The sequence below is a fragment of the Rhinichthys klamathensis genome, unplaced genomic scaffold (assembly GCF_029890125.1).
Source record: "Rhinichthys klamathensis goyatoka isolate OS25496 unplaced genomic scaffold, OSU_Roscu_1.1 h1tg000035l_1, whole genome shotgun sequence".
In the NCBI taxonomy this organism is placed as follows: domain Eukaryota; kingdom Metazoa; phylum Chordata; class Actinopteri; order Cypriniformes; family Leuciscidae; genus Rhinichthys; species Rhinichthys klamathensis.
In genome coordinates, this window is record NW_026606583.1 from 2,803,757 (window position 1) to 2,828,473 (window position 24,717).

Sequence of the window (24,717 nt, forward strand, 5' to 3'; positions counted from 1 at the left end):
CATCTATTAAAAAGCCTCATGGAATATAAAGTTGTTAACTATACAGAGTCTAATTTGGTCCACTGCTGCTATTTTAATCATAGAATGCTATATATATATATATCATGCGGTATAAAACACAGTGGCTAAGGCTTTAAATGGACCAGTGTTTAACCTTACAGCATAAAGGCAAAAATGCATTCCTGTTGCAGCTAAAAGATTTAGGCCAGATTTTTGAAGTCTGAACAGTCAAGTTTGAACTCTAACCTCCAACACGCAGCTGGCTGTGACAATCTTACACTGAAAGAGACACTTTAAGTGCTCTTGACAAACAGTCTAATTATGGGGCCACAAAATTCCCAGTGCTCATTACATTTATAATGAACAGGGTAAACTAGAGCAGATGTGTCCGAGTGCCTTTTCAATGTGTGTTTGAGCACTGTACCAAGGCAGTGTGAGATTTATACATGGTCACTCTATATATATATAAACTTTATCTGCATACATGTTTATAACAAAAATATATTTTTCTAAAACATTGTTTAATCCATAGTAGTATCCAGTACTCTACTCTTTAGTTCTAGCCAATGGTTATGGCATAAAGTTTGAAAGTAGGGCAGAGAAATAGGTTTAGTGCATTAATTTAAAGGAGTAGTTGACTCTAAAATTAAAATTTTATCATTTAAGCCCCAAGGTGAATAACGTCTATGACTTTCTTTCTTCTGTGAAACACAAAATTATATATTTTGAAGAATGTGCACAATGTTCTTTCCCATATTTCAGTTTTAAGGGATAGTTCACCCAAAAATGGTGAATTCTGTCATTTACGCAACTGTTTTGTCCATACAGTAAAACACTGGACCTCACATTATAAAGACAAAAAACATTAAAACATTTGTCAAAATATCTTCTAAGTTCAACAGGAGAAAAAAAAACGTATGATGGTGATTAAATGGTGACAGAATTTTCATTTTTGGGTGAATTATCCATTTAAGTTGGCTAGTATTGGTGTTCAAAATATACAATATCTTTGCAAATAGTGCGAAAACATACGTGGATGAACCATTTTCTTCTATTAAGTTATAAAACTGTTTATTACTCATTACAAAATGTTACATAGCAACCTTGAGCGTTACTCCAAACATTGTTGGAGTAAATACATTTCTTGAAGTTTAGTTTCTACTACTAATACATCAAAAAAAAAAAAAAAAAAAAAAAAAATGGATTACCCCTAGGAGTACTGTGTTGCTTTTCAAAATGTCTCTGTACTTTCCCAAAATCTTTTGTGCAAAGAAATCATGCTTATTTTAATTAAAATTCTTTTCTGGCAAGTGTTACACTTCATTTAATACAGACGCAAATTTGACTGCTGTCAGCACTTACAGACCTAAAATTCAATAACAATAACTAAAACAGATTTTAACTGTTAACTATCCTTAAACAGAAAATGATGGAAAAGCCTGTGTGTGCTTAACTAAGTGCTCGTAAAATGGTTTTCCCCAAATGCAGTTTTAAATTTCAGTTGCATCTCCTGATAAAAAGTCCTCTGAGTAAACGATCACAAGTGTACACCAGCAAATACAAAACTCACTTTCTGACACTTAAGTAGTCCTGCATTTTATCCTTTCACCATCCCGAAATCGGTCTTTAGCCCCGCAGTTCAGAGCAGTCAGAAATTACAGTAGTGAGTGAACGTGATACAAAATGCGTTCAGTCTGTGAAGGTTATGTACAAGCACCTCAATCCTACATTTGACAAACACATTCCACATTGCTCTGTTGAACAGAAGCGAGTTTGGCTGGGTATGAGAGGAGCTGAAAGGGAGGTCAGCAGACAGTGGTCAAAGAAGCTTGTGAAGCCTATCTCACAATGTATCACTGACATTTAAGATTCCTTCAAGGAAAGCTTAGTTAGTTTTATTTACATGTAACCGTGTAACACACCGAACTGCAATACTCTGGTCTCTTTTTGCGTCTTTATCAAATGTGATATCTCATTGCTTAACCCTTGTAGGATTGAAAAATAAACATATAAAACTACCACACTGTTGCATTTAAAAAAAAAAAAACAACAACAACAACAGCAACAAAAAACGTACAGTCAAGAGTAATGTGAAAAGGTCCAACAGTTACCCAGGCAGCTCTTGCATTATCGTATCGATAGTGTTTCAGACAAAAGAGCTCTCAGATTGGACTGAAATAGCACTGTTGCATTGCACTGATTTGTCACTCGACTTTCCTTTGGATGCCTCTGTGGACATCATACCCATCTCCACTTGGGCACCTGTGCCAAGGCAACATGTTTTCGAACAAGACAACTGACACTTTCAAACAGTGCGGTGAGAACAAGTCACAATTAGCCCAGTTGGCCCCTGTTCAAAGAAATGTGCAAATCATAAACTTGAGTGGCAAGAAGGTAACTAACAGAAATAACTGCTCCCGTGTTAAAGCGTTTATAAAACACTGCTATTCGTTGGATACATAGTGTGACCATGCTTGATGGGATTTTAAGGGGAGCATCAAGTCTGAGTTAAGTATGGGCTGGGCACCACCAGCCAGGGAATATAAGATTGCATCACCTAGGAAAGTTTAGTGCTGGGGTGCACTGAAGAGAGTTGAGGGGGACTGAAAGCTGGCTGGGGGTGAAGGGCCGACATGGGGTAGAGGCCAGGGTGCAGAATGTCCCCGTATGAGGTGCCCATTTGGTGCCTGTACATGTGGGCGGGATTGGTGGCCAGGAACTGTCTTTGCATCATTAAGGAATGAATGGCGAAGGGGGGCATGAGTGGTGACAGAACAGCCTGGTTCTTCAAGTACTGCAGTGGATGGGAGTAACTTGGGGTGACGTGGGAGCCCAAGCTCTCACACATGTCCTGGACCTGAGATACAAATGTCCCTGGATACAGCCCTTGGAATAGGTGGGAGTGCAAGGGGATCTTGTGGCCCTCTGAAATGTAACTGTTGATGTGCACTGCATGAGCAGGTTCTGCTGGCTTCATGGAGTCACTGTCAGCTTCCGGCGTCCTTGGTTTCCCCGGGCCGTCTCTTTGTGTCGAGCAGTGCAAGGGTGTCACAGCCCGGATCTTCTTCTCCGATGGTCCGTTCTCCAAATCCTCAACGCTCCTTTTCAGTGGCCGTGCTGTGCAAATATTCTGTGGGCTGCTTTTTGCACTCAGAATGGGCCGAGCCATCTCATCGATCTTGTAGCTCGAGGTCTCTTCTCCTCTGCCGTTGTGTGATTTCTCCAGAACCTTTGAATGAGATTCGTTTACCTTTTTAGACGAGGACACGGTCATGGGAGGAACACGACAGGCCCTGGGATGGTAATCTATGCTTGAGCTCTGACTGTTGCCTGCTTGAAAGAGAGGAGAGTTTTTAATGTCCTGTTGCATTGTGGGATGTGGGATGCAAGTGCGAGAGGATGAGGAAAGAGGCAGTTTGTGAGGAGAGGATTTTGGGAGACTCAAATCAGTTGGTTGCTCCTCTGTTACCCTTTCTGCAGGAGGTCCCTTTTCTTTCTGACTAAGCCGGGCACAGAAATTCACACCCACATTGTCGGGATGCTGACTTGGGGGAAAACCCTGGGCGGTCTCACAGTCTCGAGGGTAAATGTCTCTGCTAAGATACTTGCTTATCTGCTCCTTGCTCAGGTGGTGCTCAGTTTGTCGGCAGAGATTGTGTAGGTGTGGTGAGGAGTAAAAGTCACTCAGGAAGCTGGGAGCCTTGCCAGGACGAGGCATCTCAGCAGATTTCTCCATGCTGGAAATGGGGTCGGCCCTCATAATGTACGGCTCTCTTATCGGGGTAGGCTGTGGCTGGGGTATTGGTTCTCCCTCACTACACCCGTCTTTCTGAGAGCCCTCTGTTGAGGACCTCCTGTCCTCACTACCCCTGGACTTGAAGCTCTGAGCATGCTGAATAACTGATGGTCGTTTGATCACCATGTTGGTCTCCGCAGTGGAAGGAGCATGGGAGCTCTGCTGTCCAGCAGATGAGTATTCTGTACTACTGCTAGATAACCTCCTACTGACCAATGGAGGTGGTGGTCCATATGGGTAATTATTAAGCAGTCCTGTTCCACTGACTTGGGACAGCATCTTCTTCTTAGCTAATGGGGACATGATGCCAGGATTACCCCTTGGGTAGAGGAGAGGATTCAAATTGAAGCATGCTTCTTCCTTTTTAATGGGCTCGGCCCTTTCAGGTGGGATTTCAGGAGATGTGGCTGGTTTCTGCTTAATGGTCGGCAGCACCATTCCCACCTGGTTTTGGCCCTCTTTTGGCCTAGACTGTTCAATGTTTGCAAGGGCACCTGGAGGTACCTTGTATTCCAGCATCCCATGCTGCCATTGGTCCGGTGTGTGAGAGTTTGGGAGAGGATGACTGTGGTGCAGCGGCATGGCAGCAACAGGAAACACGTCACAATCCTCTGACTTGAGTGGTGCATCATCTTGTGGAAGTGAGGGCAAAACATTCCCATTTGCATGCTCATATGTGTTGTGGAGCACAGGTTGATCTTCATCCTTGATTACTAGCTGCACACCTTCATCTTCAGGAAGAGGACTCTTTGCTTCTCTGTCCATCGGGGTTAGAGCCAGGGACTGTTGGCTATCCTGCTTCTCCTGGAGCTGTTCCGTGTCCTCCATCCCCTAGAGACACATAGAAACAATCCTTAATGGCACAATAAGAATATTGACAAGCATACATTTCTAAAACCGTTACACCCACACATAAGGTCATATGATGTGCCCCCAGGTGATACAACTCTGAAAATGTACTAAAAGATGTAGACATTTTGAATTTGTATTTTATTTGAAATTTTTTGACCTATAATACATTTTAATATAGCTTACATTTATAGCTATATCAAGTCCACATTCTCACTTCTGCAGTATTCGGAATGTGAATAGGTAAAAAGAGATGGGTGAAAAATTGACATGCATGTTATTATTCTGTTATACCTCAAAGTAAGTTTGAAGGTCCTTTGAAAGCTTTAAGAGTACTGGGTTCAGCATTCAGTTTCGAGCATGGTATCGATATTATAATCAGTCAGAGAGAGGAGTTCTAACAGCTTTTAGACAGATGGGAGAGGTTGTAAGATAAAATTACAAAATCGATCTATTATCCATGTGTTTGAATTGGACTGTAAAATTTTGTATCTTAAACTTTTGTGTTACTGCTGTAGTGTATCAAAACACGGGATTATGTAGCTCACTCACGGACAGTCCTTAAACTTGCATGCAATGATATGTCAGTCGGCTCAATGCCGGGATCATTTTGACTAGGTGGTTCTGGATGTTCTGATTTGATTTTGAGTGCGAGTAAAACAAACCAAGTCATATATCTTTCATATAAGTGCAGCAGAAACCTTATAAACAAACTTGCTGAAGAATGCTGTAAGTTAAGCATCTACATGCTAATGGCCAATGTCAAAGTCTTTTGCAAGACACGCAGAAGTTGTGTGCATCCACAGATGACCTTACGCTTAATGCGTACCAGGAGCTGAGGTGCAGGTTTAAAGCTGATACCTCAATGCTTTCCCCATGCAAATGTCTCTTCTGTCCCTTTTTAACACAAATGAGATAAAAGATGAGGCTGTGTAAGCTTTGCATCATTTCAGAGCTGAACAAATCAATTCCAAAATCCTCTAAATGCTGTCTGCTTAAATGAGAGTAGAAAACAGAGTCAGCATGATTGCATAAAAGAGACAACCGACACCTGCTGCCATCCCCGTGATCCAGAGCATGATGCAAGTTTTGCACTTTGGACAAACTTCACATGTCTCTAATGAGCAGATGCTTTCCGGAACTTCAGAGTGGTGACAGCGGTGCAGAAGAGAGGCATGCACCGCCCATCCATTCATTATCAGTGTTGGAGGAAGAGATGCACAGATGTTTGACATCAGCTGGTGTCAAATAAAAGGCTGCCTCATCCCTTTCACTCTACTTCCTCACTCAACCAAGATGAATGTGTAACTACATGTGAATAATCGCATGTTCATACAACACATTACACAGAGATAAATAGCTTGTCCCAGCTTGTTTTTGTAGACTTGCAAATGGAATGATTGCCTTGATCTACTATCTGACTAGCCTGGTTCTACCAGACTCTCGTACATTTCATTTGTACAGAGAGTCTGGCCTCGCTCCATTGAGAAACGTTTACTTCCTTGTAGGCGGGTTCTCTGTTAAAGTTCAAAACTATTGGATCTGCCCAGCGTCACTCAGGATCTGCCATAGCCAATCGCTAACGTGTGGTCGTGACGTATGTCATGCGCCGAAACCGGCTGGAAACAACAAGTCCGAATTCCATATTCATAAATCTAAATATCTAAATGCTAAACCTCTCTTTCTTATATTTGTGAAAGAATTGTAAAAATACCTCTTTTCAATTAAGTTGTCTGAGAACAAAAAAAGCCTTAAAAACATTATCTGTTTGTAATTATTTTCCTTTTTTCAGTGTCATGTAATTCTCTTAACTTGTTCATGTTTATTTTATATTATCCCCCTACTGTTTTATTTTTGTTTTGTTTTTATTATTATTTTTTGTTTGTTTTTGTATTATGTTTTCTGTTATTACTTGTGTATTGTTTTAAGCAATAAAAAAAAACAAGTCCGAATGATCAGAGGATTATGTTTAGAATAAGATGTCTGTCAACGAGAGCTGCATGTTTTGTTCATCGAATTTAAGAGTTCAATGAACAATTCTAAATTCTAAATGTATATTTGACACTAAGGACAGTGATGTATTCAGTCAACTGTCGAAGCTGGGTGTAATCATTAACAATACGCCGCTGCGGTCGTTTCGGATCTGCCGCAAATGCTGTACAGTGATCATCGTGCACGCCGAGCTGCCCAGCACCAACTCCTAACCTTTCTGCCTCCCTCACTTGGTCCTCCATTAGTGCAACAAGAGGAGACGACAACAACTATCGGCTTTGCATCCTATCGTTCGCCTTAGCTAACTCATTCACCACTAGCGGAGTGAGCTGGAAAATTAAACCTTTCCCGAACCCCGTGGGGAGGAGGGCCACAACATCATGGCCACCAACAACACTTAGCAAACATTGATCTTGCTCCGGCTTAAACTTCTGGATATTCGTCAGTTTTGCAACAACGGACCGAATAGATTTTCTCACGTCCTTCTCCGCTGCCATTACTGAACTCCAACTCAAACTGACGCGCTAGTACATCAACGTCATCGTTCTCAGACACTCCCTCTGTTCGCTGATTGGACCGGTAAAAAAATTATTTCTGGAAACCAAAGTCTACAGCACAATCCCAGACGTAGTACTGAAGGAAAATAAAATTGAGCGGAAGTGCGTAGGAGGGCGGAGCCAGGCTACTATCTGACAGCTTTTGAGCACAATTTTATGGTAATTAATACAGTAGGTCCTAATTTTAGTATTGTACCAATTCTAGTTTAAGTTTTTATTTTCTGTTTGCATTTTAATTCTAGTTAAAGTTTTAGTGGTTTTATTGTATTTTGTCATTTTTATTAGTTATTGTTTTTTAACTTTTAACTTTCTTTACTAATCATTTTACAGTCCTGTTCCGCATGTACATACTATGTACTTATATCAATTACAATAACTGAGTTCTAACTAGGTACTAACCCTGAACCTACACCTAAACCTAACCTTAACCCATGTAGCTACCTTATATTACATGCATCTCTTGGGTAAGTACACATACTGTAAAATAATGTGTAACCCTAATTTTTATTCCAGTTTTTAAAAAATATTTATATTACTATATAATTTCATATAAATACATTTAACTTTTAAATACCGGTACTAAGGGAATGTGCTCTATGGGACATGGGTATAGAGTAAAGATATTTCGGTAGTGATAACTGAAATGTGTGGTGACAACACTAGGGGCCCTATTTTAATGACCTAAGCGCATGGTCTAAAGCGCGTAGCACAAGTGGACTTAGGGCGTGTCCGAATCCATTTTTGCTAGTTTAACGACGGGAAAAATGGTCTGTGCTCCAGGCGCATGGTCTAAAAGGGTTGTCCCTATTCGCTTAATGAGTAATGGGTGTGTTTTGGGCTTTATGTGCAATAAACCAATCAGAGTCTCATTCCCTTTAAATGCCAGTTGCGCTCGCGCGATGGCGGATTCGCTAATTACATGACCGAATTTGATAGTGGAAATACTGAACGCTTTTCCAGAGAGGAAACGGATCTGCTCATGCTCAAGGTCAAAGCGCGCAAGCAGCCCATCTATGGGACAAGCCGGATTCCACCATATCTTTATATACACAATAATAATCTTTTACATTGTAATCCTTGTATTTTTAATATTTGGCTGGTTTGTGTGCTACTGCGTCCCTGTGTGTGGAATAAACAGTGTATGCTCATGTTGGACCCGCCTATAGCCGCACATTACTGAAAATGATAAATGCGTCGGGCTGAAACTAGCAAAAAACACGTATGATAGGGCCCTAGCTCACAAATCACTTAATCACTGTGAAGCTCAAATGAGAATGAGTCGCTTTCCAAGTAACTATTTGAGAAGACACCTCTTAAACCTTTGACCCTAGGGGTCGCTCTGTCTATCGCCCTTTAGACACTTGTACAAGTTAGCAGGAATGTCTTTGGGGCCACAAGCAGCCAGTGACTAGCAGGCAAAATTACCCAGCTGTAATGCGGCGTGACCGCCCGTTGGCTCAGCGTGTGTCATTCAATAGCCTTGATTGTATTTGGTGCCTGAGGAAGGACTGATTTAACAGTGCTTACAATGCTCTGATTCTTACCAGAGCAGCGCGCCTATATTTGTACATGCCCTGATTATACTCTACTGACATGCAGGCCCCCGAGACAACTCCCAGCATCTCTCTCTCCAAATATCCTCCCCAAGATCTATAACTCTACTTTAAGTGTTTTTTCCTCCTTTCTGCGCTCCAGTCTTGTCATATCGGCTCTGCCTCAAACAGAGAATTCCATTTTCATTTTCTGCCTTGTACAATGTTCAATCAATTATCTGGAGAGGCCTTTCAAATTACACAACATACCAGACAGATGAGCTAGGCATGCAGCTGGAAAAGAACCTACAACAGCCCTTTTTGTTTCCACACTATAACCTATTACTCATTTCATGTGAGGTAGAAATGAATACGAACTGCGTAACGGCTTTGAAATGTGTTTAAATTTGACAATTCGAGAGAATTTTTCACACAGCCCTTTCATCTTTGTAATCATTTGCTTATTCATGTGAAAATAATAACTCAATTTTCATTCCCTTCCACAGCCGTGCTCTCCTTTTTCATATTTATGCTTAACTGGAGAGACATTTGCAAATCACCATGGATTTATTGGCTTTCAAGGATAAAAATAAGCCCACGGTTTCTATAAGAACACAAATGTGGCATGCAGTGCATATTGGATTCTAAGATGTGATAGGAAAACATTTCCACCACAGCTGCTCTGTGCACAAAAAGGTCTTGTCGATAAAAAAAAAAGGGAGCACTGTCATGATTTCCCCCACAATTCATCTTCAATTTGATTTGTGGACAAAACTGAGAAGGAGCTTATGGAAAAAGGAACTGTAAGGGAAACCTTATGCTCTGCAGTCCAGAGATTCACCGAAAATAACAGCGAATAAATCACCTGGAGTCAGTCAGGCAGACAAATAGCATTTGATTTCCATGCTGTTGTGCAGCGGTCAGAGCTTCCAAATCAGCCCAAATAATTATGTTAAAAGCAGCTGCTCCTGACAGTACTATTCTCACACGCTTATGACAGCTTATTTGTTGAGGAGAGGAAAGGCACCCAGCTTGAAGTGGTCTGTCATGGTTCCTCATCCAGCCAACTTTTTAGCATGTGTTGTATCTGTATTATTATTCTGCGTTTACTGCATTGGATTGACAGCATTTAGAAACCTATAGAAATTTGGCATGCTGTTTAAGAGTGTTAATATGCCAGAATTTAAATTCTCTGTGTTGCTTTTAAACAGATTAAACACATTTAAAGACTGACCAGCTCTGTGACTTTAGCTGAGATGTCCATTTCGTTCAGAGGCACCGGTTTTTGTTCATCCTTAGGGCGCTTGATGGCCATCATCTTTGTTTTGACAATGGCCTCCTGGACACTGCCCTCCTGTTTGCGGGGTTTGACCGGCGGAAGGGGTTTGTCCTCCTCTCCTTTAGTAAACCTCTCATAGGGTAGGATGAGCCTGAGGAAAAGTAGGAAGTGATACAGGTTTAGTGGAATCTAATAAGACCGATTCATCATCTGTTTGCACTTTTATTACTTTACACATTCCTGTCTTCTTCCTCAACTGATACAAAATAACAACTGATAGCATTGTTTCCTGTTGGCTTTATTTGTTATCCTAGGCAAACTGTGGAATTGACACATGCATGACATGAAACAAAAAAGAAATGTCTCCTTCCTATGAACCGAAGTTACTGAAAATGTTTTTGGTTACAATAGATGGCTGTTTCTTCATATGGGCACTTTTGGCCCTGTGGATTTATAGGAGTTATATTCCCTTAAAACACATTTTATTTGTTTACTAAAACCTTTTTTAACCAACATTAACAAATGTAATTTCTACAGCATCTCAAATGTGGTAGAAATTACATTATAAACGCACTGCTATGGCTAATTTCATAGCTAGCATTGCTAGCATTCGTAATTAATTTTTTGCATACAAAAATAGAGTTTTAGTAATAAAGTAAATAGTCATATTTTATTACTACAAATAAAATAAATAATAGTTGCAGAGTGTAATATTTTAAAGTCGGCATGACATTTTTAAATGCATGTTATTGATCTTGTAAACAATGCGTTGAATTTTTTTTTTTTTTACCGTGATTATTATTATTTTTTTTAATGGTCTGTTAAACTCGGATGTACACCACGATATGAAAGAAAAGATCAGTTGCTACTTTTGTTTCATTGCACTTTAAGATAGAAACTCTTGGTCAAGGGTAAAAAAATAACATTTATATAAAAAGGCCCAAATAAATAATAAAGTCATGTTAAAAGTTTCCAAGACTTTTAGTAGTATTTGTAGAAAAATCAGCAAATGGGACATAAAAGTGCCTGTAGTTGAAGGAACACCCAGCTATGAACACTTGAATGAATGATTACACAAGCAAATGCCTAACCACAATGAGGCAAATAGGGGACAAATTGTGGATAATGGGCTTGATCCTAATGAAAATGTACCTTTTTTTGTATTGCACCACATCATGTCAGATCAGCACCATCCAGAAAACTAAGACAGAAGACTAATGAAATCAAAGCCAAGATGACAGCAGATATGAAATTATGATTTACTTGAGAATGTTATTGAGGATGGAGGTACACAGCAACATGATCTGCCTTTCTACTCTTGTAGCTTGGAAGTTTTTATAACGTGTCTGACGTGATAAATGAGTCTGGCTGGGAACTGTTGAAGGCATGCGGAATTATAAATATCTACTGTAATACACCAGCTTTAAATCTAGTACATTTCACATCTTGTGCATCACGATACACGAATGCAAAAAAAAAGAAAAAAAGAATGAAGCGGAATCCATCAACATGATGGAGACCGCTAAATGCAAAAGACTGCTCTATTACAATTATATTATTATAGTTTTTTTTTTTTTGTGGCTACATTTTCCCCCTCAATTCTCTTTATCATTCTCTCCATTCCTGTTTAATAAGATCCGGTGGTATCTCAAGAGGGATTCATCTCCTCTAGTTTGTAGCCGCGTGTTTACTCAACGGCGGGATGTTCGGGGCTCTCGGAGGCGGGACGCACTGAGCACGCTCAGACAGGGGCTGTGCGGGAAAACTATGCCGGCTGAGGTTTGGCGGCCGGCCAGCGGCAAAGCTAAGCAGGAGCCCAGAGGGAACATTCATCTTCAGATCCCATTACCAAAAGAGTTTAAACATGTTACAGCTGCTAAAAGTGGAAAACGGCTCGGTCCGCGCAGTCAAATCAAAATAGCAGGCAGCTGCCAAATACCTGATTCCCACTGTAATGTTTCACTTCATGTTTACATAATGGAGGTATAATAATGCACACAATGACTTATCTTGTTCACAGCTAATCCTCAGAAATCTCCCTAGTCTGGAACTAAAGGAGTTTTTTCTCCAAACCCCCATAGAGCCCTTAGTGAGCTGTAAGCTGGTCTTATGACAGCCTGATTTCAAAGTGCAAAAAACAATGTTATATTTACCTAATATTCTCTTCCGATTGGTGGAGAGATAATTGGTATCAGATGTGACTGTTTAAACTTGCCTATTTATGTCTGAGTGCTTTTCTTATGTGAGAGAGAGTTGAGATAAGAATGGAAATAGCCCTCAGTCACAAGGTGAGAAGTCAGGGAATAAATCATGACGAATATCCCCACTCATTCTTGCCACATGGCCATTTATGGGAATAACAAGTCACCGTTCCCTTCCCATTTCAGTTCACAGAGGGATAAAAAAAAAAAAAAAACTGTAGACAATCTTTCCTTACAAGTTAGGCTGTGGAGTGTTTCCTCAGAGGAAAATGTTTTTAAGAGGTTGAGGGCGTCTGTGAGATTTGAAATATTTTGTTATTTTCATTGAGCTAAGCAGCTGGCAGATACAGTAGACAGCAGTAAAACTCTATTTCATACAGCCGGTGAATGGCACCATGCCAAGAACAGGAAATATGCAATTAAACGTCCCTTTATATGAGAGAGAGAGACAGAGCAAAGTAAACTCGAAGATTTTGTTTTAACATTGGTAGGGATACAGATACACACACACACACCGCTAATTCTGCAGTCTTTATGTATTCAAGGTTTTCCTTGCCAATCTTTAGGGTATTATGGCTGGATCGATACAAAAATGTTGGCTTGGGTACAACACCAGCCCTCTGGTTCCTCTGTATTGATACTTAAATGATACCTTAGGCAATAAATAAAAAGCCTCAGGTGACAGATAAAATAAAACAATGTCAATAATATGTCATCAATCTCAATTTTTTTGCTGTTTGTGAACAGATCAGAACAATCAGTTCTTTTTAAAGCAAAGAAAACAAATCAATATGAAAGTGTTCTGTAATTCATTTTGATGATACATGTAATGTTTATATTTCATGCATTTTAAAGTTTGATGACAACCAAATACCCCATAGAAAGAGTGGTTAAAAAACGAAACATCATGCATTTTGTGTAAGGACGCTGTTTTGGTTGTGCTTCGGCTCTGCGTGACGGAGCGGAGAAATATGGCAATTTATCTGTTCAATAAAATACCGTACCAACCTTTTTGAGTCATAAAAACGCCATCTCCGCGTCATTTTAACAACATTTCAAATCCCTCAGCTCTCGCCATCGACGAAAAGCAAAGCCAATGTTGATTCTTGTTTTATTACGAGCTCTTTCGCGTACTCTTTTTGCCAGCAGACTCTCCTCTGTTCTGTGTTTGAAAAAAACGTGTGATTCCCCTGAGCAGGCATGTGATCAGATAAAGACAAAAAGGAAGGAAAACCTGATCACGCCCCCCCAAGGGAATTATTAATAAAAAACATTTTTATCAAAAAAAAAAGAAAGAAAAAAAGCTTATATTGCAAAAATACAGGCTAGTGAACTGTAAAATAAAAAATAGAGTATTCAATAATCATGATAATAATATATTATATTATAATACAATATACAGTATGATTTAATAGAAGTATTAATAGTTATTATTATTACTACAATATTAATAATAATAATAATTTATTTATTTTACAGAACAACAGGAAAATTACAATACTAACACATTTATGGTTGTCTTAATTTCTTTGTTGAACCTGAAACTGAAAACGCAGTGTTACAGTACTCTGAAACATGCAGAGCGTCAGTCAACATATATAATTACAACACACAACCGTTGGGATTTGATGATTTGCACTAAGCCATCTCACAATGTCACCACTGTGCATTGTCAAAATTCATAAAGTACAGATTGAATGGCGATTTTTACTTGTATTTGGCGCTTTGAACCCTGGCTAATATGCGAAGAGTGTCCCACAGATGGTGCTGCCAGCTCGTGCAGCACTGTTAGATGTACTAGTGTACTAAATGTACTAGAAAACATTTTGCAGTTGATTTAGTAATTGTTTAAGGCCATTTCACGATTTCAATCATCATACAGTAACCAGCACACAGTCTCACACCATGCACGTGTCAAAGTAGCCGAGCAACTTTTCACTAATTATGGATATGACGAGATATACACAGACGAGTACACAAGGGCTAAAATATAAACACTTATAAGAGGCTTACCATAGTGAATCAGGGTAAGACAAAAACACGTTTTGGAAGGAAGGTTGATGGTGTATTGACTCGTTGTTTAAATGTTGTTAAAAAATTAGTGTACCTTTAAATTCCAAGCTGGACGAAAGGGAATGTCATTTTTACATGTAATGTTAAATGTAAATACTTATTTCTTTATACTGATACTTATTGCTGTTTTTTTTTTTGCTTGTTCGTTTATATTTTTTCTGCACTGTTGCCTAAAACTTTGTGTGCAATGAAGTATAAAATAACATCATTTGACAGTGAATGAAAACACAATACACAATAGGCATTAGATTCAGTAGTTATAATAACATGCAATCCCAAAAAGCTGCCAGACAGAAAGCACATCAAGGACAGGACGTAGGCTGACCTTCAAAATAAAAATAAACAAATGGAAAAAGGAAAATGCACCATTTTGTCACAAATGGTGTGGTGGAATACATTTCCCTGGGAAATGAACCAAGAACCTCTTTGATGGTCTGAACATGTACTCACTGTGGGAGTACAAAGAAAAACTTGAAGTGCCACAAGAGCGATCCATTTACAGGACTATTTCCCCTCATGTGGCTGGAAACGAGGCTCATCCCCCTTCCTGTCCCCATTCCAAACATCTCTACAAAGAATGAATACATCCGTGAACCCGAGTTTAACCGAAAAGGACTGCTGCCAGTAATGTGCGAGTGTCATGCTGAGTTTTCTTCCCCATCAGATTTCACTTGTCAGTCCATTACAACTGTCTAAAGCTTCATTGAAGACAGACCACTTCTGAGACCATGGGATTCCTCTTTACATCTTTTTTCTTTTCTCTTGCTTCTAAATTTTTTTGTTGACTATATTATATTTTGGCTCAATAAAAACCTAACTATCAGGCATATTTGCAAATGCAGGTGTACAGATTTTTGAACACTCACAAAAAACATTTGCATCCCCTTTTAGAGCAGCCGCAAAGTCATGAAAACGAATCGGTCTATATTTTGAGAGCTGTCTGTAATCATAAGCTCTGCTGAAGTTATTTTAGTTCCTCTATTCAGTGCACTGACTGCAATGGTTCATTTTTAGGCCAAATCAACATGTTTTGCAGCCTCTGGCTGGGCTCAGGTGTTCTCAAAGCCTTTGTATAAGAGCAGCCCGCTACTGTGATACTGCTTATTTATATGAGGGCTCTGCATTTACCCATCACCTGCAGATTGAGTTGTGCATACACTCACATACATATGCCACGCTCAATCAGAGAAAGCAGATCAGGGATGGAATATTAACAGAGTTTATATTAGAAAAATGATAGTTGATTTGCTGCAAAGGAACTGCAGCCACATATTTCTCCATCTGGCTAGAATAAAAATATGTTATTCATGAATATCTTATGTGTTGCATTGACTGCTATTCATTTTATCTGTTAAATATGCATGAAGATGTTGAATACAAATATTTTGGAAATACACTACTGGTCAACATTTTTTATGTTTTTTTTTTTTTTTAAATAGAAATTTTTTGTAACATTATACAGGTCCTTCTAAAAAAAATAGCATATTGTGATAAAGTTCATTATTTTCCATAATGAGAAGCACCATCACTGACTGTGGGTACTTGACACTGGACTTCAGGCATTTTGGCATTTCCTTCTCCCCAGTCTTCCTCCAGACTCTGGCACCTTGATTTCCAAATGACATGCAAAATTTGCTATGATATGCTAATTTTTTGAGATAGGAATTTTGGGTTTTCATGAGCTGTATGCCAAAATCATCAGTATTAAAACAATAAAAGACCTGAAATATTTCAGTTGGTGTGCAACGAATCTAAAATATATGAAAGTTTCATTTTTATCATTACATTATGGAAAATAATTAACTTTATCACAATAAGCTAATTTTTTGAGAAGGACCTTGTACATGTCTTTTGACCAATTCATGGATTTCTGAAGGGTTATGTGATACTGAAGACTGGAGTAATGATGCTGAAAATTCATCTTTGCATCACAGGAATAAATGACTTTTTATAACATATTAAAATAGTTCTTTTAAATTGTAATAATATTTCACAATATTACTGTTTTTACTGTATTTTTAACAAATACATGCAGCCTTGTTGAGCATAAGACTAAAATTCTTTCAGAAACATCTTAATGATTCTAAACTTTGACTAGTGTATGTCCTCAAATTAAGAATAGGAATAAAAAAGAAAAGTCCATCAGTATATGTATGTTAAAGTGGTCAGAAATCTAACTTTTAAAGTGCATGTAAACAAACAATGCAACATGCTGTTTGTTTGTTTGTTGCAGAACCTCTGCCATGATGGCGAAAAAGAGCCGTTAGAGAACTTTTGTGTCCTTGAGCAAAGTACTTACCCCAGATAGCACAATCAAAAAATTGCCTGAACAAATGAATCATTTAGTTTAGAAAACTAGACCTGAGTTATGTGTCACCTTGAGCCTGTTCAAAAGAATCTTACAGACCACAAAGTCAGCAAAAACATCATTTCTAGGGACAAACACTTTTTTATAGCCCTTTAAAGTGCTGCAATTAATATGAACACCTGAATTTGTCCACAAAAAATTCAGTCACAATGTGACTTTGCTGTGCTGTCATTAATTCAGATGCATAATTGCTTTATGAATCGTGAGGAGAATAAAGCTTGCTTTGAAATGTGGGCAGATAAGGGCATCATCACAGAGATAGCAGCCTGCTGGAAACCGCGTCGGTATACGCCTGTACACTTTTGTCTGCACACATTTCTCTCTGTTGGGAAGACTGCTGAGTGGGTAATAAGATTGTGTTGCAGCATCCCCCCCCCCCCCCCCCCCATCTTTATATAACACTAATTTCCATAATAAGAAACTCAGAGAACCGTTAAAATTAATCATACTTAAAGAACGCAACAATTATACAAAGACCAGCATTTATGCTCCGCCGAGGTGCTGTTTTTCCTGCCACCCTTGCCCGGGGATGTGTTCCACATAAGAGACGTGGGCCACTGGAAAGTGGTGCTTATAAAAATCAAGTGGGGCAAAGAGTAAATGCAGATGTGATCGTGGTAACGGAGGCCCGGCTTACGTAACTGTTACTGAAAGTTGATGTAAACGACGAGTGGTGTGTTATTTTCTAGCAGGGTGCTGTAAGGAGACACATTAGAAGACGGTAATCTACAGTTTTGTGTTTTGCAATTTCCTGAGCAGCGGTGGCTGGTGGGATTATGGAGGAAGAAGCTGTGCTGAGGTCAGTGGGGCTTTCCTTACATGGAGAACTGGCATTTCTGCATGTAATAGGGGAACCGTAAGGGACCAGCGCTTGCCAGCCATTCAACTTCATTTGCTGAAACCTTAACCGCAACCACATGACCAGGGCGGAACCGAAAACCCTGCAAGCTTGTGGATGAGGACAGTAAACTTGGTCAATATTAGACACTGACTAGTATCGATGCTGTACGCAGCTGTATGCAATTGCACAGATGGATGGTATTGAAAAGGCACTTTTCTAAATTTGTTCGACAGACCTCATTACAACAACCAGCTGAATTACTCTGAATATAACGGCTGTAGCTGTGGTGTGAATTGAAACTACTTAGACATTGAATTGAAACTTCTTGAGACATTTAAGGAGCAACTTTGTTTCTAAAAGTCCTTAGGAGAAATAAAAAGACACAAATGAGTCAACTGTCGACATACAGTAAGAGTATAGTGCTATGAAAAGAATAAACTCAAATCATTTCATTTTTTTTTTCAATTCAAATTACTCAACACATACTTGTTGGAAAAAGGTGCTTCTACCTATATTTTTGCAAAAATGTATACCTATACATACAATTCACTGCAGTTTCCAGCTGAAATGACCACTAGTGGCTTTAAAACACCAACAACTTATATTCATTTTCACACAAATTATGATTACGGGGCAGATTATTGATTAATAAACTCTTATTTTTGCGCAAATACTATGCTACTGTATTTAACCTCAAAACAATTGCTGTGACCAAAATCCATAGCGATAGTTTTTCCGGGTCGAGTCCCTTGCTGGAGTGGCTGAGAAGGGTGCTCTGTCATTATACAGTACGAGAGTGGCCTCTAGAGGCGAAATAAAAACCACCACTGACACCTCGTGGAGTTTGTTTTGACACTGTATTAGTGGAGAACAGCAGTATGTTTGCCGTTGAGGCTGAGAGAATGCTAGCATTAGTAGTACCTTAAGTCACAATGTGACAAAAATACTCGCAAGTCCGACCCAAATGTTTAATGACGTGATTGTTACCATCTATTTGCATTAGTTTATATCCAGCTGGTCGCTTTTATGCATTCGTTATGCAACAAAGTAGCATATTTAAAGCTAGAGACATGAGAAAGCAAACTGTATAGTCATGCAGCCGACAAAAACATATAAACAAATCAGAAACGCATTCGATTTCTGTTCCCTTTTTATCGTGACTGTAATATATATTTTATTATTTTGATTAGATAACTGCAAGTGTTCTAAAATAGAAGCAAATAAAGTGTGAGAGTATACATACAATATGCACATGTGTCAATTTCAATGCTATGGCCTGTGTGTAGATATTTAAAGATGGCCATCTGTAAGCATGACTGTTTGGATATATATGAAATGGTAACACTATTCAATAAGAGTCCATTTGTAACATTAACCAAGGTTAATGAAAGTATTGTTCATTGTTAATTTCGACATTTACTAATACTTAAAGTTGTTTCTCTTAACATTAGCTAATGCACTATGAACTAACATAAATGATCAACGTATAATTAATAATAATATTTTTATATTTAAAAAGTTCAGTACATTTTCATGGTTCAGTACTGTTTTTACATTTTTGTAATAAATTCAGCACTATTTAATTGTGATATGTTTGCTTTCATTCAGTATCTATTTTCAAAACTATCGGTTGATTAATCGGTTATCGGTCAGCGTGGTCCAACCTAGTTATCGGTAAAATCCACTGTCGGTCGAGCTCTACAATAACTTCATTTTTCAAATTGGGAAAGTTCATATTGAAATCTCTGACTTTTGATAGCAGACTTTGGAAAATGGGCAATCTAAGAACAGTTTGAGACTTTGAGAAACAAGCGCGCTATTATTGAGTTACTATAATGGAACCAAAAGTGTAATTTAATTTCTGCCAAATTTATCGCTGGTATATATAAAGATGTTCTCTGAAGAGTGAGTCATTCTGGCTGGGAGATTTTTTTTCCCCTTTTCTTTCTAACTCGCAGAGCATATGACTAATATTTAACACGGCACTCCTGTGAGCGCGGATGCCGCTATTAGAACAACATCCCGCAATCAATACTCCGGTTTCCTCTGCCCACTGAAAGAGCTCATGCACAAATAGATCTGTTGATTTACATAAGCATTACATAATCCAATAGACTTGCAACTGAAGAATAACATTTGGACATCCAGTGTTGCCATAGCAATGGAAAAATATACAAGTACCAATGTATCAGAAATACAGTGCGAGTACAAATATACCAATGTATCATATTATGTAAACTGACACTTGATAGACGTGGGTGGCTTCAAGTTTTAAACAAGTATTAAATCATTATTAATGTGATTTGATTCCAGTAAACTTCAGTGCATAAAGTCTCTCAGCATACGACAGAGATTTGGGTGAATCTCATGAAACATGTCAAGAATGTTCAGAATGTCATATTTTTATTGTTCCATGCCGTGCACAAAGATAAAGAAAGCCTATTTTAGGACCTTTTGTGACATTTTCATCACAGTTAAGCACATTTCTCCCCACAATTTTTATTATAAGTAATGGAAAAAGAGATTTTATTTATAGAGCATTAATTATTTGACTCATTCATTTATTTTTCTATTACATATTATTTGTGTCATAGTAGCATTTGTTGTACTGCCTTTCATTTATACAGATTAAAAATAATAATACAAAAGCTAATACATATATTTACTTTATTTGAAATAAAAATATTACTTATAATCAGCAATGAAAAATCATCAAAATAGGATAATGGTGATTAAAGCCAAGAAGTAAAAATGTCAAATGATCCATTTGTGGAAACTGCAAAATATCTTAATAGGCACTATATTTTTCTTTTTGATTTTGGGGCAAAATGTGATGGCATTATTTTCTTCAGATCAATTTTTCTACAGGCTCAGCACTGTTCGTGATGCACTTCCGCTTCTCGGTCACAAGATGGCGTAATACCCAGCTGTGACAGGGCCCAAAACAGGAAGTAAAACATTACAAAGAATCACAACCTCAACTGTTTCAAGTCTATTGTTAGCACGTTTGTCTTTGAGTGCTCTCGCTCACAGATCTCGCTCGGCACCCCTCAGGCCACACATACCGAAAATAACTAAGACAAATGGTTGTTGACATCAACAATTTCATTTTCTCATTCATCTCATCCCACCGCTTTAGTGTTGGGGAGACGTGCCCGGGATCCGACATTACTGCTTATTAAACAAGCCTTCTGATGGAGCCTTAAGTTTACTTCCAGAAGTGGCCCTAATGAGTGCTTGTCGAAATGCCACGAACCGTAAATTCCGACCACAGCCGTAGTAGACGACACACACAGTCAGCTAGATGGCAGTTCAGCAGGTTTCCAATGACAAACGGACGTTAAACAAACAACCGGAGGCCTGTTATCGGACATAATCGAGGTTACGGCCGAGAAAACCAACCTAAAACCAGCACGCTCATAATCGCATCTGTACGAGCTGGGATTGAAGGGATAATAATTTGAACTTTTTCTGCTTTTCTCCGGAGGGTAAAACTGTGAATTAATCATAAAGGCAGACTGAGAGAGAGAATGTAAGCTGTGTGTGTGTGAGAGAGAAAAAGACATTGTTGCCCAAGCTACGCAGGACGCCTGAAAGGTTTTGTTGAGAAGTCGACCCTTGAACTAATCCAGATTCACACAGTTAAACAGTGAGGGGAAGGAACGCCAAAGCAGGCCTTTTGTCATTCCTGGCCTTTAGACCTTAAATTACCTCACTCACTCCCTTCAGGCTAAAACCCATTAACGTTCAAAAGCCAGCTTTAATTATTAAACGTTCTAAATAATGCGCAATGAGAGCCCGTGTTTTTGTAGTGTATGTGGTTTGTACAGAGACATCCTCCCTGCAAAAATATTTGATTGTTGGAATTGGTTCTGTGATGCGGCTGAAATGACAGCCACATTCCTGGGTAGTGATTTAAAGACATTAAATTAGAGGCCCGAGCTTGAACGCCGCTCAATCTTTAGCCCAAGATAAACACAGCACTTATTCTCTCAGCACAATGTGAAGTGATAAAGCATAAATAAGCCATACATGGATAAAGAAACTACATCAACATGGTGGTTGTTCCAAAACAAAGCCTTAAAAAAAGCTTTTAAACTCCACATTATAAATACTCGGGGAAACGGAGAGTGCAGCAGTACAGGACAAACCTTAAGACATGTCTAATATGGCAGACTTTACAAACTTTGTTGTCAATGTCTTTAAGAGAAATTTCAGCTGACAATAAAGTGACAAGCAATAAAAGCCATCTTTTGTTTGTGTCCTAGCCAGCCACGACCATGACAAGCAACAAGTTTGATAATAGTATGGTTTCTATTTCTGCTCTGTTGTACTGGGAAGCACCTTTTCATTTTTTCTTGATATACATTTGACCAATTCTTCTAATACAACAGCAAAACCGATAAGCTATCGAACACACTTCATTTAAAATGTATTGATATTCATATTTATATTATTTAACTTAGACGATTGCAATATACCCATGTTGATTAACCGGTCTGCTATAAAGTGTAACAACAACAATCACAAGGCCATTGGCGTCCTCTGCAGGCATGTATAATATGTACTTTAGTTGATTATGCTTATATTATGCATATTGCATTATGTATTTTAACAGTGCTTTTTAATAAAAGCAAATGAAAATATTTGAACCAATTATTATTGCCTTATTGTTAATATATTTTAAAGGCTATTGTTCAAATATGATCCAATTACTCGATTCATTGTTAAAATAATCGACTGATTAGTAATTATTCAGGAAAACAGTAAATGAGTTAGTAATGAACAAATAAATACAATAAGAACAGTATGTTTTTAAAAAGAAATTCTGTCAATATTCTACACTGTAAAAAGTGATCAGTTGACTTAACTTAAAAAAGTGAGGAAACCAGTTGCCTTAAAAATTTTAAGTAATAAACTTCATGCATAATTGAAAAAATTAAGTTATGTGAACGCCATTACGCATTTTTTTAAGTTAAGTCAACTGATCACTTTTAGCGAGACAGCCCTCCTGTATAGAATCATCGAATAATATTTTAAAATGCAATTTTTTGTTATAAAGTACCTAAGAGTATTATCTTAATTGACAAACATTTTTGCTGACAACGAACGGACCGGTGCTGGTTGAAACTGTCACATGTCTTGTTAAAGAAAGAACACGATGGAATCTTAGCAGGGCAAATGAGCCTGTAAATCGACATGCAAATTGCGATGATAAACTAATTAGATCAATCAGGGATTTAATTAGGTTTTGTCAGCTTTCACAACCACAATGTCACACCAACACTCCTTCCCACTTGGTAAATACTGGCAAATGCTGTAAATACAGATAAACGGCTAATCATAAATAGATATGGATCAATGAGTGGCATTTCTAAGAACCCAAATCGTTATCATCTGACATTTAAGAGAACTCGTAGCAGAGATATTGCTGGATAATGCAGTGCATTTGCTAATGATTTGATAATAAATGCATACTGCTATTGTTTACTACAGCTGCAGTCTCAAATGAAGCGGCGATCTCTCAGGGGACAAAAACAGCTGATGCAATCCTCCCTGGGAAAAAGCCTTCCTTCAAAGCCAGATCATTAAACTTCACTTAAAGGGCTTGCATTAAAATCTGTCATACTGGCTAGAGGTTCAAGGATGAGTTCTGTGAAGCGTGACTTGGTTGAATTTAGAGCAAACATTAATTCTAGGGGGGATACAAAAATCAATAATCAAGAACTGCCAGGTTCTTGCATTGTACTATAAATCCCACAATGCAACAGCTATGTTTGGAATAGCATACTAACATACGGGTACTACTTATACTGTATTTCTACCAAATGGAGATTACAAATGTGCACATTTTCTCTATGCATGGAATTTGACCAAATTTGCAATACCGTAAAATGTCACAAATGTTACACAAAATTGAATTTCCATAATAATAATAATAATAATAGATCATTTTATTTCCAATATAACCATCAGATGACATTCGTTATGTTAAATATATGCAACATGATATGCTGTTTAAAACTTTGCAATAAGGTTCATTATACATTAGTTAATGTATTTACTAACATGAGCTAACAATGAGCAATACATTTGTTAGACAGTAAAAATACAGCCGTTCATTGTTTGTTCATGTTACTTCACAGTGCATTAACTAATGTTAACAAATACAACATTTGATTTTAATAATGTATTAGTAAATGTTGAAATTAATATACGATTAATAAATGCTGAAGAAGTATTGTGCATTCGTAGTTCATGTTAACTAAGGTAGTTAACTAACGTATCTTATTGTAAAGTGTTACCAAACATTCTTTGTTGCATAATGCATTCACATTGTATGCAGTATACAGTATTTACTGAAAGGTATTCAGTAACTAGCAGGTTAGCATTCCATTTCGAGGCAATGAATGCACCTATCAGTCATTTTTTATATTGTAAGATAATATTTGTACACGGCACTGCAAATATTATTCAAACATTATGCAAATCTGGATGAATCCTGAATTGGTTATTTCTGCATGAGCCGAGTGCATCGAGAAATATCTGTAGAGCTTTTTTTTTTAAAAAGACACACGGCAACAAAACAAACCTCAGCGATAGAGGGACTAAAGTTGCATGACAAGGTTTATGGAATGCTGTTATCTGCAGAGGCATTCATAAGCAGAACATTTTTGGAACAAAGATCTCTCTCTCTCTCTGGGAAGAGAAGGATTAAATAAATAAGCATGGGCCAGATTGATCAGTGCCACTGACCTATATAATTAAAAGGCAGAGGGGAGGGGGGGGTGGAATGCTGCAGTCTCTCTCAAGGTTATTGATGTCATATTTTATGACCTAATTTGTAATCTACATTTGATTCTCTTCCCCCACAACAAACATAGAAGCCAAAAGCTAATCGCATAATACAGTAAATATCATTAGCAGCAGTTGGAGAACGCTCACCCTATTTACTCGCCCTTAAGCTGTTTCAAACTCGTACAACTTTATTTCTTCATACAATAAAAATGAATGACAAAATTGCCAAAAACGCATCATAAAATCGTCCATAAAACACATGCTCTATATTTCAAGTCTTCTGAGGAATAGGCAGAAATGATGTTGTAATTCAATGATGACTTGTTAACGTCAATGGAATCTTTTTTAGCTCTCAAAGCTGTCATATGATTTTTTAAATTGTAACCCTTTTTTTTTGGCATTTTCTGGAGCATAACATCTCGTTTCCATTC

At 38.1% G+C, this 24,717-nt stretch overlaps 1 protein-coding gene across 1 annotated transcript in view; it reads right to left on the reverse strand.

Moving 5' to 3' along the window:
• Positions 1 to 1,044: 1,044 nt before the first annotated feature.
• arid5b (AT-rich interaction domain 5B) overlaps positions 1,045 to 24,717 on the reverse strand; it is a 119,704-nt gene continuing 96,031 nt past the window's right edge. Inside the window, exons 9-10 of the mRNA XM_056245875.1 lie at positions 9,961 to 10,156; positions 1,045 to 4,627 (exon numbers count right to left, since the gene is read on the reverse strand). Of these exons, the coding sequence (XP_056101850.1) occupies positions 2,558 to 4,627; positions 9,961 to 10,156 (2,266 nt within the window). The 3' untranslated portion in view covers positions 1,045 to 2,557. The remainder of the gene's footprint in view (positions 4,628 to 9,960; positions 10,157 to 24,717) is intronic.